General features: G+C 34.1%; 1 protein-coding gene across 6 annotated transcripts; it reads right to left on the bottom strand.

Moving 5' to 3' along the window:
* Positions 1-1,914: 1,914 nt before the first annotated feature.
* Positions 1,915-19,302, bottom strand: LOC123546865 (myosin regulatory light chain, smooth muscle). Of its 6 annotated transcripts, none has more exons than XM_045333486.2 (8): positions 19,164-19,302; positions 13,986-14,004; positions 11,466-11,537; positions 10,341-10,416; positions 7,406-7,504; positions 5,924-6,002; positions 5,447-5,495; positions 1,915-3,558 (listed from the first exon to the last, which is right to left on the bottom strand). In XM_045333486.2, exons 2-8 carry the CDS (start codon positions 13,995-13,997, stop codon positions 3,460-3,462), a joined length of 486 nt encoding a protein of 161 aa, XP_045189421.1. In that variant the 5' UTR covers positions 13,998-14,004; positions 19,164-19,302; the 3' UTR covers positions 1,915-3,459. The 6 variants fall into 6 exon arrangements, with proteins under 6 accessions (XP_045189421.1, XP_045189417.1, XP_045189419.1 ...); XM_045333482.2 differs by lacking the exon at positions 7,406-7,504 and adding an exon at positions 7,581-7,685; XM_045333484.2 differs by lacking the exon at positions 7,406-7,504 and adding an exon at positions 8,229-8,330.
* Between the last annotated feature and the right edge of the window lie 294 nt (positions 19,303-19,596).

Below are 19,596 nucleotides of genomic sequence, written 5' to 3' on the forward strand. Positions count from 1 at the left end.
TTTTTTTGGTGGTAGTACAAGTGTACTACAGCTTACTTGTTGACTATTTCAAATCCAATGTATAGTACTGTTGATTTATGTTAACAAAACTATATATGAGCCGTGCCATGAGAAAACCAACATAGTGGGTTTGCGACCAGCATGGATCCAGACCAGCCTGCGCATCCGCGCAGTCTGGTCAGGCTCCATGCTGTTCGCTTTTAAAGCCTATTGCAATTGGAGAAACTGTTAGCGAACAGCATGGAGCCTGACCAGAGTGCGCGGATGCGTAGGCTGGTCTGGATCCATGCTGGTCGCACACCCATTATGTTGGTTTTCTCATGGCACGGCTCATATTTTAATTGTTCATATTTTCAATGTTGAAATCTGGGTCCTGTATACCTAAATTTTCACGAGCAAAAGCCGAAAGCGAACAGGTCTTAACAATCTCTTTGATTTGAGACATGTATACAATTCCCGATATTAGTTCATACCAAGCAAAGTCTGTTACAGATTTGCAGTGAGTTCTTACCCACTTACAAATTTAGGCTAATGACTGGGCTATCATACACATTAATGTATTATGTTGATCCAATTTTTTTCATGCATTCCGTCTGTCTGGGAGACGGAAAAGTAGCAGTATGTGTCAGATGTGGATGAAGATTTTAGCATAAAATATAAACTGTAAAGAATATATCTCAATGATATGGTTAGGTATTTATCTTACGTTTGTAAATAACACTTGATTTTCCTGATAACTTAATTTGAAGCACTTACACACAAATGTTTGTTGGAGGGATAACTTGCTATCACGCAGTGCATTTTGCGATTGGTGAAATCTTGTGACCGTTTCGTTCATAATTTATTTATAATTTTTACTTTAGGTAACATAATACTAATACAGTACTTCACTTCATGTAAACTATTAAATCTAAGACCGCATTTTCAGTACTTAAATTACAGCATTTCAGCCGTATATATAGCCAATTATAGCCTACTACCGGTAGTATAATACGTCTCCTTACGAAATATATAAATGTTATGTTACATATAATAAAAATAATCTGTTTTGAAGAACAGCGCCCTCTAAACTGATGTTGAGCGGTTACGCGTATGTAGTCAACATTTACTCAATAAATTGAACTAAAACCTGGAATTTCACATTGAAAGTTCTCACTTCAATTTTCAGTAAGATTTAACCAAAACACACCTTTTGTGACTCATTATACCATATTTTGATCAACAACATGGAACTACATTTTGGACTACTTCATACGTAACACAGAGTAGTCGCTTCCTGTTTGGTGCAAACAGCCCTTCATCGCCTCTGAATTCTAATTTACCTTATATGTCTAGTGCAGTAGAAATAATAATTTAAACGAGACTTATCTAGAAGTTGAAGTTGTATCATTTTTCTTTTTCGTAATGGATCACATGATTTAATGCCCCGTCTCCCGTATGGAATCACCCTTGATGGTATTTTTACTTTATATACTTAAAACTCTACTTGGTCACCTGATAAGATCAGGTTTAATTTAACCAAGATGACAAATAATTAAACTTCAACTTCCAGTTAATTCTCCTAAGATTTATCGATTCTATAGGTTGTTGAGCAGCAGTTTTTGACGTTCCCTATGACTTGTCATTTGTGTTTGGTAACAGCCGGTCAGATTGATAAAATTATAAGGTTGGTAATAAGGAACCTGGGACATCTCAGCAAAATTCCATCAGTGTAAATGATCTACAAAACTTAATATTTGCCACTTGTGTAAGTTTCATACCATGGACCCACGTTTATTCTTTCATTGTTACACGTTTGACACAGGAAGCTGATACAGTTTGTAAACAGTTGAAGTTGACATCAACATTAGCATTATTTGTTCCATTAACTTGGTACAAAACACTGCTTTAATAGCAAAGAAAACTAAAACAATATTTTTGTCTGTGCACAGAGGTTTTATTAAATAAATATACACAGGAACAATCCACTCTGGGAGTAAGGTCCGGAAGTGATACGCACTCTGAGTGACGTCATATATATAGATGTCCGAATTCGATAACGCGCTACACCACATAGGTGTCCACATATCGAACTCAGCCCACAGATATACGTCACCAGCTTCTATCAAATGAAAACAACCTTAGACTTTTATGCATTTATAACAATTAACATTCAATATATATATTGCCGCCAAGATGGCTTCGAACGGCTTTAACAGCGGGACTCGCGTGTAAGGTTGTATTCGATTTGATAACTCGAGTGAGTATCGTAACCGTTGTAGAGTCAAGTACTTGTCTACTGCAGATAGCAAGGAGACTATCACGTGAGATAGTCTTTGGTAAATAAAGAAGATAAACATTACAAAATTTATAAATTAAAATCATCAATAAATACAAATTAATCAAGAAATATCGACATGAAACGACAGGAACATGCGCATTTGCATCGCTCGATTAAATTATTAATACTCATCTATACATATTTTTGTAAATAACTACAAATACATTTTCTTATATAACACATCAAGAGTGTAGTAACTTTGCTAGGTATTTGCTAAGAGTATCACAAGTACCATGTGTGCATCCTATCATTCATATCAATCATCAATATACAAAGTTACGTGAATTTTCAGAGGTATAAGTAAGTTAACATAGGTAGTATTATTTCTGAGTAAAAACACATGGTAGTTTCGTATATTTGTCAGGATCTATAAATAACCACTGTGTACATCACATTCTGCGCGCGATCTCGACTCTGTGTTTATCGATTACCTGTGAGAAGTTACCTGTGATGGGAACCAGAACACGTAACCAAACCGCGTAGGCGGTTTCTCCACAGGTAAACGGGAACCAGAGCCGGGAATCTATATTCGGCAATGGCATCTTGTGTGTATGTATGCGTCTCGAGTTACCAAAGCAAACCGGGCCAACAGATAAAGTAACAATTGCCCACAGAGGTTGTACAACAACTGTCAGCAGGGAGTAATTATCAGCTTCAAACCGATTTATTGACGAGGTGTTGCCAAATCACTTTCCCAATCGACTGTCCATCTGCATAATCCATATCTCCATAGCGACACTCTATCGCTGTAATGTGTTTGTTTTTTTCCAACGCGTGTTTTTACACGGCATGTAACTGAACACAATGAATGGCGCCGAATTTTCAGTCGCTGGTTAGAATACTCCGGTCTGAAGGGTCTATCGTCCTTCGTTTCTTTTTCTCCTTATAATTTTGCGGTACTGGAATGATTGCGCTCTTTGGCCCGGTTAACTTAAGTATTGACACGGTTGTAAATGAGTTTGTTGACGAAGAAAAGTAGTTCCACCCCTTTAACACGTGACTCTTTATGAGTTTCGTGTAGCCGTTTTATTGGTCGATGAAATTATCTCTAAATGGGTAATGTGCACTGTCAGAGTCACACAAAAAGGGGTGGTAACTTGGTGTTAAATGTTGATTGGCTGCCCATGATCACGTGTTGTCTATGCATCTTCCTGTTCCTTACCCTTGATTTTAGCTACGAATGCATTATAGTCGACCTTTCCGCCACTGATTGGGGCTTCCTTCCAGGTCTGTCTAATCTGTAATTAAAAGAATGACAAGAATAAAGCACAAGTCTGAAAGAATAACAATACATGTCCAAGTTCGAGCTCTAGGACATTTTTTGGGGGGGGGATGCCACAGAGAATCATGAAAATCGCTGGCATTACTTCACTACAGGTAATTAAGTCTCTGTTATGTATGTCTCCAAATGCACCAATATCTGGCATTGTAAGATTAAGGTATCACAACATGTTTTTAACCACTCTATCTTGTTTTACTCGCTCTATCAAGTGATGTCCGAAATTGTGTTTTTAAGCACTTTACTTTTTGATTCTGTTATGCTGATATTCAAAAACTCAGTCATGTATGCTAATTAATCGTTATTTAGATAAAAAAAAAATCATATAAATGTTTCGATGTGTTATTAATTGTCGATACAATTGTAATTGTTTATTTTTAAAATGATTTTTTGAAAGTGATTTTTCTGTCTTATGTTCCAACAGAACAATAACAAAAAAAAATGATTTGATATGTTGACGGTTTAATATGGTGAATTTAGGATTTCCAAGGGAGTGGAAGTGTAAGTACTAATTCTACATTATCTCATGACTTCTTGTCTTATCCAGCTTGTTTAAACACGAGCACGGGTACTGTACACGCCCTTTCAGTATTATAGAGTAATCATTTGATCTTGAAGCACGCCATGTTCATGTATATAAGTATTTGTCTTATCATGTACCAGTCTAAGAGTAAGCCAACTCATCAGCGCCAGATAAATGAGTCGAGGCATAAACTGCTGTCATTATGGAATCTTGCCATAATGGATATATACATAATGTAATAGTCGATCATTCCTACATGTGTTCATTAGAAAAAACATTTTTCTGATTATAGAATATAAGATATTGATACCGTATTACTGACAGTTAGAACATGATACTTAAGCGAGTACAAGAAGGTTAAAAGAAGGTTAGTGACTGTATTCGGTGTCTTTGACACTGATTTTGAGTGTGTATTTGAACTGTCCACATTACCAGCAGCTAACTGATTTGCACTCGTGCTGTGCAGACATCACTCATTCGTGTGCATAAAGGTTAGACAAAAAGGATCCAACCAATGCACTTATTTTATTATGATATTATATCTGATTATTTACAAAGATTTTTTTTTGTGCAATACGGAACTAATTTCCTTGATAAAATGAATTAAGTGTAATCTTTCTTTCCGCAGAATGTATAGTCAAGAATGTATTCTGATGAAGTACAAGTGCCTTACAGAAATTTGACAATAACTCTTTAGACATTCTCAAGGCGCCCTCGAATGTCAATAATTTTAACCATATTCTGATACAAAAATTGTGACAAAAGTAACAGCTCATTTGAAAAGTTACACTCTGTGCAAGATGTATTTGTAGACGAATGTAAAAAGCCAAAACCAATTAACCTAACTCGGATCTTAAGGACTATTTTAGCTAGTATATAATCCTAACTGCACGTGGCACAAGTAATAATTTCGTCGTCAGCAATATAAGTAACCTACACTAATGACTTAATGACTTGCTTACAGAGAAAGAAAAAAATGTGGCTCTTTGAAAGATATGCTCGAACTATATGTTATCTATCTTGTTTTGTTCGTGGAAATCGTGCAGAGCGATTCCTCACGACTACACAGACATTTAATATGTTCCATTTAAAGGCTTACATAGGAATAATAGAATTCAAGCCAGACTATAATTAAGATGTACAGGTGCATAACTATACGGTCTAGATAAACTTAGTCTGGTCTTAAAATGGCTTGCCTTGAAATGCTCACGAAAATATTGCACTATGTTAGAAGACATGACAAAAGCGTGCACAATTACTCAAGAGTGTGGGCTCAGAAGAGTCCAGCTATGTCTTAAACGTCATAATAAACAAAATCATTTACCTCATCTTTTGTGAAGTTATCACCCATATTTTCTAGTAAATCCTTCATGCTGAAAAGGAAGGAAAACGTCATTTAATTTCGAATGAATAAATTATAACCTCTTATTTAACAGACTTTTTTTACAATAGCAAAGCAATTCAACTATTAATCAATTCAATATCGAGTTCAATTTATCGGTGAAATGTTATACTGAATCATTCATTTTGTTGTTCAAGTGTCTTTGTTATAAAGGCAATTTCCCAGCAAGCAAACGCTGCTCCAAATTCGAAACGTTACACTGATGAGATGAATTTAGTGGTAGCTGACCGGTCCTATGAACATGCGCAGATGAACAGAATGAACTTATCGATGTAGCAAAATTTCCAGACAACGGCACCTGACTTTAACGCGGCTAATCACTTCAGACTAGGAAAGCCTTCTACATCAGATGGCGCAAGTGCTGCAGAATACATCATGCAAACGTCAGAAAACACTTACTATTCTTCTGGGATATAACCAGTGTTGTCAGCGTCGAACATTTGGAAAGCTTGTCTCAGGGTTTCTTCTGGATCGGTACCTGTTTTTTAAATTAATTAATTGATTATTATTTGTCCGATTTGACAAATACATTACCTAGGAACTACATGTATATTTTTTTCTGATTATGAACGTACAAATTAATGGTTATCAAATTGCATTGTCAAAACAGGAATACAAATTTATTTTTCAAAAATGACTTAAAAAAAATAAAGAACAGAAAAGCGAACAGCATATCATTGACATTTAATATAATGGTATCTTGAATATAAAACAATGTGCATGCTTTTTTTAATTTTTAAACTGGCATGAGACAAGGAGAGCATCTGTCACACTTACTGTTTCATATTTTCATGATGTTTTAATATCATAATTATGCTGTTCTTGGCAGTTTGAAAACTGATTTTGAATATGATTTTAATATAACTTATTCTAACCATGAAAATTTTGATGATGGACTTTAAAAATTTGCAACAAGTATTACAAAGAAGCATTTTTGGACAAAAGAACGAAAAACTCATTTTGCACATTTGTGTACATTAAGCAAACTATCGAAGATAACAAAGAAATATTGCGTAGCACTTTACAACAATGCAAGATAGCTTCTTCGCATACTAAACAAATAAAGTGTACTATTGATTTACCAAATAGCTCTACGCTATTACAATACTGAATAACATTACCGAAATGCATAAAAATGCATAAAAGTACTCGTATATAATATATATTTACATCCTCGTGACTGACCATGTAGCCATCAAATAACTAAATTTGTGTAAAATGAAATGTTAATGCAAAGCTGGTTTTATTACAAAGGCACTTACTTAATTTGTGCAACTGTCTAGATTTTTAATGTTAGAATTTCAGAAATTCTTTCATTCTGATATGTCGCTCTAAACAATATAGCGCATCTGAGTGCATACATGGAAAGCTTGCTACATGTACGTCGGTTTCCGCGAAACCTTTGACGAGAACTAAGTAAGTGCCCCGTAAATTACTATTTGAAAATAAAAAATGAAACAACTAAACAACGAAAGATTTGATGACTGATATACTTTACTGTTGCAAATTAGCTGTGTTAGAATGTACAAATATTTACATGTGTCAGTAAGTGAATGGGAAAAGTAAGTGAAGAGAAATAAAATAAATAAGGACAATGAAGAACAGAAAATAAAAATATTATACTCATACCAAAGCTTGTAAATGAGGAGGCTGGATTGTCATAGAGAGAAAAGACATTTATCAACAGTTAACAATACCGAGTTGGTTTATGGAAACTGGGTCGGTTTGTTACACGAAGAGGATTTGTTATGGGTAGTGCTGTGGTTAGAGCAAATAAATTGTGAACTGGTTCTCACATAAAGGTGTAGGGAATTTAGTTTTCGTGGTATCCAACGGCACATCCGGGAATCCAGGGTTAAGGGGCGGTAACTCTGAACTTACCGCTCATTTTTTCGCTAAACAAGTTTAAGAAACCAGTGAAATTTAATTGTGGGGCTTCTTTTATCATTGCCTGTAGTACGCTATCCTGAGGGCAAGCTCCTATATGAACAAAGATAATGAAACAAGTTATAAACAGTGTATGATGATACATAATCACGTCGTTTCTGTTACTCACCGCTTAGCTTGTCGCTAAATATACTTAAGAAAGCGGTGAAATTTAACTGGTTTCCTGGCGCCTCTTTTACCATCGCCTCCAAGACGGTATCGCCTGGTATAGAGCCTGCAAATAACAGTCGTCCACTTCTATATATTAGTAACTGATGCGCTATGAGAAATTCACCATGTCTTCTGTCTTTCGCAAGATAGTTTTGTATAACATTTTTCTTGCCATTTTTGATAAAACATGTAAGGAGTGCCTCAACTTTTCGTGCAAAATTATGCCAAATCTTACCCACAAGGAACATCTGCAAACCTTTTAGCGTCTTCAAAACTACATCTTAGTAAGCTGCAGTTTTACCAAACTTTTTACAAATGTCGCAAAAATAAATATAATAAGATATAGTCTAAATAAAAATCTTCAAAGAAAAAAAAAACTTTGTCCGATAGATCATGGTGAAAATCAATGGCTGTGTTACGACTATTCTAAATATTCAGTGACTATAAATACAACAATGATATAATACTGTGGTATATCCGGTACACTGTTGATGCTGGGCTACAAGAGGCTAAATGAAACACATTCATAGCGTCTATTTTTCTACCTTGCACTATACATTCCTCGTGCGTGCGTCTCGTGCGCTTTGTGTCCACCTCTAATACTCACCACTCAATTTTTCACTAAATAATGATAGGAACATGGTAAAATTGAGCTGACCAGGTGCCTCTTTAACCATGTCTTGTAGTGTCTTATCTTGAGGTGATAAACCTATTATTTATATCAAATAGATAAAAACAAACGGCATTCAATTACTTAAACTTGGTAGAGGATTCCAAACAGCAAGCAATTTGCATCTGATAGAATTTTGTTTTCATTCATGATACGATTGTTCCAGTGCTCACCACAGAGTGTTTTGTCTACAAATTTCAAAACAAGCAGCACATTTCTAAAACATCGTCGCCTGAGTTGAGTGATGCTCTATCTACCATACTGAGGAAATCTATTTAAATGTATTGTATCGACTTATTTCCCTAAAGCCTGGGTGAAAACGATGGAAAAATGTCTGTATGTTCCTGTTAAATTGTACATTCTGACTTAATATGATTTGTAAAACCTTTCATTTTAATTTTCTGCAGTCACTTTTTTCCCTTTGACAAATTTGAAAAAGAGATACAAAAAATGCTGAAAGTGTTCTGTTCTATAACTTGAAGATATGATGACAAAGTTGGCGTTAGAGCAGTTCTCCATTTCAACTACCGGTATATGGTTATAAAGCACATCTTTACAAAGGGGCATGTTAGTTTAGGTGTATAACTGGTCATAATGTATATCACCATAACTTTAGATAAAGTAATTTAATTCAAACACGTGACATAGACATTATGTGAATCTTCTAGAATGGCGTCACAATTTATGTCATGCTGCCCAGAGATAGATTTCGTCATGAGAAACAAAATGATCAAAAATCTCATGTTTAAAAAAATGGAGATAGAGCACTATGACAATCACACGACGACGTGACATTCTTAACCGGAAGTAACAGTAAGCACGTTTTTCGTCTTCAATACATTTCTTTTCGTGCAAAACTTAATATTATTACGAGTAAAAGCCTAAAGGGGAACACAAAATTTCAAAAGCACATATTTAAAAGGTCGGGGATTTTTCACACATTAGGTAAAGTGACTACATTTTTCCCATTATTATGAGTTAAAGGGGTAAAATTGTTTAAAAAGCACATGTTTAAGAGCAGAAATTGGGGTTTCTTCACACATCTGGTAAAGTGACTACTTATTTCCCAATATTAAAAGATAAAGCATGTGTTTAAAAGCAAAATTGGGGTTTACTCACACATAAGGTAAAGTGACTACGTCTGTCTCAATAACTGCTCAAATAAACACACAACTATATTCAAACAATCACGCAGAACTAACAAAATATAAACTATTGCAATTTCTGTTGAGATTATATCAATAGATATTCATGTGAAATTAAAACAATAACAGTGTTGAATTAAGCTATTATATTACAATAGACGAACTTTGCAGGACTGCAACCCGAAGACATTTTAAATCTCTTTTCTTTTTCCTTAAATAACACTATGTGTGCTACGTAAAACAGGAAGAAAAAAGTACAATACTTTATGCAAGAAAAACACATTGTCACACTGTAAAACTGGCTAAGATTGGAAGCCTCATATTTTAGTTGTATGACTTAAATTTCCAATAATATTTGGAAATGATTCTGATATTATTAAGTAATATTCAACTCGCACTGACAAGAGACGATACTCTCCGGTACAACGGACACTTTATGAAAATCTGCCCACCAAGTGGTGTTACACAAGTCATAGAACGGACCAGTTTAACATTTTAGCACTAAGAATCCAGAAACAGAATGATTCTGGAGGAAAGTTACATATCAGCATTCTGTAACAGTCCTAACAAAATAAAAAAGAAGAAAAAATATTATTATCTGGTTAAGAAATTAAATATCTGCCTGCCTCATGTAATATGAGCGGCACTAGACTGTATACACGGCTGATCATAAACAGAATGAGATATGAATCCGTGTTGTGAATGTGCACGACTTTTCCTAACAATATACTGTACTTGCAAGTAACAGCTTTGACGAGCATTTGCAATTAGGTTAAATCATTTATTCTTGCTAAATCTAATTTGTACAATATAACTTTAAACTTAAATCGTAAGAGAATGGCACTGCGTCCTGATTTCACGAAAAGGAATGGAATTATTTTTTCAGAGGATCACTTTAACTTACCTAAATTTGAATACATTTCCTTGAGATCACTAACATCAATGAGACCGTCTCTGTTTTGATCTATCATTGTGAAAGCCTGGAGGGTGAAAAGTGTACATAATATATATATGAGTGTCATTGTTATAAGTTAACACGTTCATGTTAAACATTGTTATGCTGATAGCTGCTTCTTGCCAAAGAAAACTTTATTTTAGTATATAAACTTAAGTTTTAAGGACCTGCAAGCGTTTATTATCGTACACGAGAACAAAATATGAAAATAACTCACATATGCTCCAACACATAAGGAGCTCCAATTTATACTTCTAAATAAAAAAATCTTAAGTACTTGTACTCTGTATCAATTATATATTCTAGATATACATACTTGTTTGTATTTAATCAAAATAATGCGTATTTATTTATTTCAATCAATGTTGTTTCCTTAACGGTGTTTACAAACTGATATCTGTGAAGATCTAGTGCATTAAATGTGGACATGACATTTGGGGTTTTGAAGAGCAATGAATAGAACAAGAGAAGAACTACAACTATTTACTTTAAGTGTAATTTCAGTAAAAGAGAAAAATACTTTCAAATATACCCAAATGCATGTCCTCATTGTTTTATGTTATTTTTGTTAATTCCACGGCAAACTGTTAGAACATTTTTAGATAGACAGGTTTGTAATGTAAAACTCCATGTTTTAAATAATAGATAGCCCAGACATAATAAAACATGTTGTTTGTGAACAAAAACCTGGAAAATGTAAAGGTGGAAATTAGTGGGGTATGATATCCATCTATTTGTGCAAAATATGTAATTTGAAATAAAGAGTTCTTGTTGAAGAAAATACAATTTGGAGACTTTCCGGTCAAATTATAAGACAAACAATGTAAATGGTTTGAGGAGGAAGAGGGTGTTTTGGGAGATAATTTAGTAAGAAGCATGTTATTAATTTAACGTCAATTTGTGTTAATTCAACAGGTACTCGATGGTATTACAAGACGTGACATCACATGTGACATCATAAAAACAAGTGGCAGCCAGTGTGCGTATAGTCAGCCATGCTGTGAAAAAAAAGAAAGAAAAGACTAAAACGAAAATTTTGCAGGGTTAACCACGACTATTTGTTTTAATTCGAACCTCTTTCATTTCCTGGATTTGATTTTGGGTGAATTTTGTAAGTACGCTTGAGGTAGCGGCCTTGGCTTTTTTCTGAAAAGAAGATCATGTAAAACAATTATTAGCTACGTTTGTAATCTCCCTAATGCCTCTACTTCTACATATTAAGCATACCTCTTTCATTTCTTGCATTAGTTTCTGGGGCAACTTTGTAAATACATTCGACGTCGCCCGCTTCTTGTCTTTCTGTAGATATAATAGTAGGTATGTGAGCATGTGTCATTCTGTTGTAGACTACATCGGTCCGGAAAGCATGACTACATCGTCCAATGTAGCTTGACTACATCGGCCAAGATAACATGACTACAACGCTCAGGTTAACATAACTACATCGGTCAGGGTAGCAACATGAATCAAACTAGCTTAATCTTTCAAGCATATTGAATATTGATCAAAATTCGAACATATCCGAACAAGATTTGCAAATGAAAAAAAAAACGTAAGCTAACGTCGTTTGTTAACTTAATAGACAATAAACATAAATCATTTGGCATCATATCACAAAATTATCATTTTACCACCAACTGTTTTGGAAACTTTATAGCGAAAAATAAGTATGTAAAAAAATTCAACCGGCTTTAGAAGCAGAAATGGATCTTGTTGCCAATTACATTGGTAATTATTAGATTCTCACATTCTAGAGGGGTTGCTGAAAAAAGACAGCTTACATATTAATTTTATTGCTGAAACAAATTATATACAAAAGAAACTACTTATATGAGCCGTGCCATGAGAAAACCAACATAGTTGGTTTGCGAACAGCATGGATCCAGACCAGCCTGCGCATCCGCGCAGTCTGGTCAGGATCCATGCTGTTCGCTAACAGTTTCTCCAATTCCAATACGCTTTAAAAGCGAACAGCATGGAGCCTGACCAGACTGCGCGGATCCGCAGGCTGGTCTGGATCCATGCTGGTCGCAAACCCACTATGTTGATTTTTTCATGGCGCGGCTCATATGTAATTGCCGAAAATATCTAAGACACTGCTAAATCATTAAACAATCAGCTTCTTAATCCCTAGAAAGGTGCTGAATTACCACAAGGAAAGAATCATTGATTCACAGAAAATGTTTAAGAAAATCGTTTAACTAAAGGAAGAATTAATAGAATAAAAAATTTCTGGAAAGCATTAAATAGAATTATTGACGTACTATACACATTTAATGGACTACTGCGGTTACATGTCATTTTTTGTTTTCGTTTTGTATTGGATAATAGCCATAAAATTTGTATTGATATGAGATGTTTTGCTTATTTTTCGATGGTGTCTTGAATTCGCTTGTCGCAAAAACTATCAAAACTAAAACTTTCGCAAACATTACCAGGTCTACAGTACTCATAATAACTGATATGATTTAAAACATTCCTGCTGCATTTGCCATCAGCATAGAACGCTGAAGACAAAAAATTGATTGGTACGTTAAACATTTACCCGAACACAAGATTATCTCAAGATAGTGTTGAAAACGGTCCAAATTTTCCGTTACAACCTCTCAATATAATTCTGATATACTCGAAACATGACTGAAATTGCGGTTATTTTAGATACCTGAATTCCAAGACGCTTGCATAACCAGATAAAAATACAAGCGTTTGGAAAATTTGGAAGAAAGATAATCATTGTACAGCTGCTACTGACGCCATTACAATTAAGACAATAGCGTCATGATAATCATTTTGCATCACAAAAATATCTAATTGATAACATAAAATTTCATTTATGAAAAAAAAACATACATAAAGTAAGACTTAAGATGAAATATTACACAACAAGTTAAAAATTCTGCACGGGTTTTTCGTGGACATCTTACAATGCAGCATTTGATACAATCTTTAAGAGTATCTGTAGTTGTTGTTGTCTTAATAATCATACTAAAATGCCTTGATTCAGAAAGATAGACACTGAAGTAGAGCCAACATACATGATGAATGCTTCAAGACAGACAGATGCTACAAAAATCATTATGATAAACATTGCATTATGCACATTTCCTTCGTGAGGAAGGTGAATAACATGCAATATTATCCTTCTTATTCAACCTTTTTCACCCAGTGTTTCTTGTCATGGACAAGATACCAACATTTTTATGCGACGTTTATTAGACTGTTTTCGAGGGTGGTGTAAATCTCACAGTTTTAATGTATAAGATTCTTTTTCTGTACATTTTCAAAAATTGAATACTCTCCCGGATATACGCATATTTCGTTGCACAAGCGCAACTAATGTTTTTATCTTATATAAAGAGAAAGAGGGCTTGAATCACGTCTCGCGTTACGTCGCACAAAATGTTTTATCTTCTCCATGACATTACTTAAATGAATTCCGCTGGCACTTCTTTGAAATGGTTTTTTGTGTGCCTGAATAGTTCATGGCTAACTTAAAGAACACTTTAAGAAACACATTTTATTTATTAATATAAGATTTTCTCTTGATATGTTCAGTCTTTTGTCTCATGAAACATCAAAGGAAACTATACTTACATCGTCGGACATGATGATTCTGAAATAAACAGAAAAAAACGGAATTAATATATGCATCAACATAAAATTTGAAATGATTTTCTTCTTTCAAAAGTGCATTCCTAACCAATAAAGCTCAAATATACTTTTCAATCGCCCTTACTGGTCACCTTCATTCAACAGCCACTTGCCACAGTGAGCCTGCAGGCCAACTTCCCTAACTGACTTATTTTCTAATTTCAACTCGTCTTAAGCAGCCTACTATCTTAAGCAGACAGTGTCGCACCGATAGCTGGCTCCTTAATGCAAGTTTGACTGTACTTGCTTTGTGAAAACTTACAGCTGTAACCTTATTCTCAATGTATGAATTGTTTCACACCTGGAAGTGACTGAGGCTATCAAATATACGAATGGCTCTTTAAATATATCGCACTGTTCATATTAAATTTATGGCGGGCCAAAGTCCTGAGTTTATATTTGTCTAAGCGTGAAATTCATATGCAGAAACTGCATTTTTTCTAAGCAAGTATAAAAACTGAATTAGGATTAAACAGTCTTTTAATAATACCATTAATGCCTTCTAGCCGACTTTCGAGGGGAAAGTGTTTTGCCTACAATTGTATGCCCTCTGGTACATACGCGTTGTAAAGCATCTATAATAAAAAAAATATATCTTACGAAAAAGGTATTTTGCTAATTATTCTGTTAATGCTTTGACATGCTATGACATATTCCTTGTAATAAAGTGCATTTATCTTTACGTGTTGCAAATTCTGTGAGGTAAGCAGCATATAAGCTAGAACGCCATAATGCCAGAAGGCAATTTAGTTTTACAGGTATTTACTCCCACTCAGACTCGATCAGAATATGTTTTATGTTGTAAAACTTGAGGAAAATATGCACAATTCCAAAGAGTGTACTACACATCTTACGCAGTAAAATAATAATGCCACAGAGGCAAAAGCCAGGTTATTGATCAAAATACAAGTAAAAGATTTTTTTTCATTTGCGCAAGCGGTTTTTTGTAAAGTATCCGGAATGACAGTCGGCAATTTCCGTTCGTTTACGTAGTCTCCGTATGCGACTTCGGCATTCTCCGGTTATGAAAAAAAACACTATTATACTCTTCCATATGCATTCTTTGAATCAGATGTGATACCGATAAAATATTTGATAGAATGCACCCTGAATTTTCGGTTGAACTGTTTAAAATTTAAACGAGTAACGCCTTTCGGAAACCAGATTTCATACACATATCTTAGTACGAAAAATGTACTTACTTACATTTTTTTTTGTAAAAGAAAACATTAATAAAATTAATTTAACTTTCTGACTCCTTATTCATTGAAAAATAAGTACAATGATCTGAAAAAAAGTACAAATTTTGATATGCCGAAATATGACATAAAATTTGCAAGAGTCATTGAGGACTTCCTTATATTTCTGTATGTAAATTATCTTGATTGCTGATTTTGGAAGTATCGGAAATATCTTATTCTGCTTTACCTCCTCCGAAAGATTTACATGTAAAATGTGTTTCAAAATTACAAATATCTGATATATTACAATCATAGTGAGGCAACGTTTGTACTTATTACTGACGAAATTTAAATGCCAAGACTATTATCAGATTTGTAATTGCTTCTGATTCTGCTCATTACTTTGATTGCATGTCATAAACCACGAAATCTCCATGCATCAGAATCTTAAATTGCTACAAAAACTAATCCTAAAACGCGCTTCAGTCGGGGGAAAAAACGCCCCAAGGTACCAAGACAAAGATGAACAAATTGGATTCGGCATACATGTAGTATTAATGTATTAATTACATTGTAAATATTATTTCTGTCGAGAAAGAATACTTTTAATTTTGATATTAATGATCTCGCCAATTACGAATCCTGATCCTAAATATCATTTTCGAATTATATATGTTGTTCAAATTATACAGAATAAAGTATGAGCCAAGTATAGGTTTAGATATAATCACAAGTGTTAAAGATAATTTCTGTAACCAGGAATATTGTTTGGAGTCTCTCCAACATACAAAGTAAAGGTATGCCGATGTAATCAGTATGAGAAACAGGCAGTTTGTTTTTTTATACCTGCTTTATTGACAACTTCCACATGATCGTTATTGTCTACTCAGCAAAACAATTTGTATGTATCTGTTCTGGCTTATCAGCGATACATCAAACACTCCCATAAGACTCAAACTGACCGATCTCTTTCAACCTAATGCACCGTATATTAATATTAATAGCCAAACCTCTCTTAAGTATCGCGCGAGAAAAAAAAACAGGTATTGATAAACTTGTGTAACGGAAATATGCAAATTATATGCGCTGATATGCGTTCCAGTAATGTGTATTAATACGAAAATATACCACATTGTGTCATTATATGCTTGTAAAACGTATGTAAACGTTTGAATATAAACTTATAATCTTTCAACTGATATCTTCAACTTGCACACTGCAGTTTTCCCCGTTTAAAATCCCTTGAAAATTGGGAGCACTATATAGTGATATGACAATACCATATGCATGTATAAAACATATGTATAGTATACGCTCTAACATACAGTCTTTAAATGAGTATATTTTGAACTAGATAACATTACGCGGTTTAATGAATTAAGAATGTATACTGAATATGCGGAACAAATGAAATTCGTCATCTAGATTCTAACATGACAGGCAAATTATTCCCCGTAAAGATAAAATTGTTTGATAAGAAATAAGCCCGCCTCTACGATGCGGACCCTTTAAATGCGTGTTTTTATTTGTTCATTGTCTGTATTTCACTATTTGACATCTTTATGATTTTATTGAATAATGAAGACACTTGTGAAGATTGGGTATTTACTAGTGTACAAATTAAGAATCTTGTATTATAGTACAGGACTGCCGAGCTCAATTATTCTATCTAAAGCTTAAGCAAAAGAACTGCAATACTTGTGTTTTAATACATAATCCAAACGTGTGCATTTGTTTATTTTAGGCACCATCAAATTACTCTAGTTAACGTTAACAGATTAAACTTGACACATTTAAATGGAGGAAAATGAGAAAATGATACTCAAAACACATGTTATCATTTGTGTTGAAGATCCTGTCTTAATCAACTCTTATTGCCCATCGCCATGCGCTGACGAAAAAACCCTGCACATTGCCTATCAAACTGCAACAATCATTGTATGATCAAAATATATTTATGACCATCGTGACATGACTTAATGGCATATTTTGAAACACTGTTTACATAGCAGACTACTCTCATAACAGAAAATTGCGTAAAATCTTTTTCCAGTTTTATCGCAAATAGATCTGTTATTTTTTCGTGTCAAAAGAAATTAAGCATAAAAGTTTGAATGCATATTTTGAAATGGACTATAGCATACAGAATCAGCACCTGGAAAAATGTTTGGCAGTACTATTTCGTTGCCAACGTTACGGAGAAATATACTACACTGCTCGAAACAGCGGGGCACATCCATTGAACTACCGTTATGTTTACAAGAGGCCCGTCATTGAGTATTTTATTATAAGGTCAGTCTAATTCTTGAGAAAAATCTATGGGTTCCTACATGTATACGGAATGTGTCCAAAACTTAAGACCAGGATATTAAAAAAGAGTTTATACAGACAAAATGATGTAATTATACGTTTTGCATCTTAAAGAGACTGTTAAATCGTAACCTGATTTCAGTTCGAAACTTTCGTAACATTAAACCAGCAATATTAGAACAATAAACAATATATATTCATATCTATACTGTTTAAAATGACATATCAATGTAAACTCTTAATAATGATAATATATATTAATTTAAAATACAAATGTGTGTTTATCCAAGTTTTAAGACATCTACAGCTTTCTGTTTGAAATACCTCATTTACTCATTGCTTAGCGAAAGTACATGTGGAGCAAATAATTATCATTTAAATGATCAAACATTCTATCAGCATAACGCTAACTGATCAGGATAAATAATCGATCGCGCAGGAATGCACCCGCCATATTGCTTATCAGTGAACAACGCAGTGGCAGGCTTTCATTAGCAGCGTGTCATATATTTTTCCTCAATACGCAGACTTATCATACCAAGAAAATCGATAACATGTGTTATCCATTTACCCATTGTCCTGTAATTACGCGCATATTATACTGGGTGATCTCGCGAGACTTCGAGAGTTTGTTCTTGGAAATCACTAGTGTCTATTTATAGAACAATGTTACGTGATACAGGTCTGCCATGATTTCGCTCTTCAATTCTATTTGCTTTACAAATTGAGCAATATAAACTAGATAAAATACGAAATGTTCGGCATCTTCGAATCAGAATTTGAATAATTCGTAATTGAACTTGAACAATCCACTTATCTTTACAAAACAAAATCTTATTTACATGATTTCTGAATGGTCAAGATACAGAATAAATAATATCTTTTCATACAGTAAACTGAAGACTTTGCAACATAAAATACAAATAAAATCATACATTTTTTAAAAAGAGCACCGAACGTTTTCGGAACTGTTAATTACATTTAGGCCCTTACATTTAACTGAACACATAACCGGGCCTTTTTCTGTATCTGTGAATTCTACAAAACAATTCCCAGCATGCATTAAATCAGGTAACATGAAGTAATCGACCTGCAATCCGCCATTTTGAATTTGTTAAACAGGTGATTGCAGATTGTTCATCTCTGAAATATGCACTTGAAATAACGTCTGAGATGTGTTAATGCACAATATTATCTGACAGCTAATGCTTTCGTGATAGATATAGTACAACAAGAGATTATATCTAAACTCACAGTTTGATGTAATGACGGTAACTTTGAAAAGATGGAGATCAAAGTCTGTAAAGTAAATTATCACAACTGGGGTATTGTTTTGCTATATACATTAGAAAATAAGCAGTAATGGTCGAAAACCTGTCTCAATCTAGCAGCACGTTTACGAAATATAACATACAATATATGTCTAAAAGGTTACACAGCTGATCTTTTTTGTTTGCTTTCTTTTCAGTATGTTTTATAGATGGAGATAGTGTAATAGTTAAATATACATATATTTACACCAAACCATGGTTGTACAAATGTTATCAAGTGTAAAAATGTCAAGATAAAACAATAACTTTCAAAGCCAATAATATTTTATAGCATACAATAATATAATAAATCTTCTTACCTTTTGTTTTGTTACTCTAACAGAAAAACTGACTAACAATCCAGAGCAGCCACCAACTCAACACCTCGACCGAGCTACACGAAGATTACTACGAAAGTGAAATCTACCATCTCATTTATTTGTTGATACGTACCTTGTGTGACGTCACAGGACCTACCCCAAGAAGGTTGGCTGGCGCTATCTACATTTACCATATAGGATAAGAGTAATCTCTGTGGGAGTCTGCAAATTGAGGCGTCTGGCGGGGAAACATGATGCTTCGCTCTTCACCGGAAGCCCGCTGCTGCACACACGTTTTCACAGCGGGACTTCTTTTTGGCAGATTATCGATGATTTGGGTAATTAGTTAAGTAATATTTGATAAGACTGACTTTGTTAAAAAATTGATTTGACTATCTATGAAACAGAAACAGATGTAATCATTAGCATACTG

The sequence above is a fragment of the Mercenaria mercenaria genome, chromosome 9, assembly GCF_021730395.1.
Source record: "Mercenaria mercenaria strain notata chromosome 9, MADL_Memer_1, whole genome shotgun sequence".
Classification (NCBI taxonomy): domain Eukaryota; kingdom Metazoa; phylum Mollusca; class Bivalvia; order Venerida; family Veneridae; genus Mercenaria; species Mercenaria mercenaria.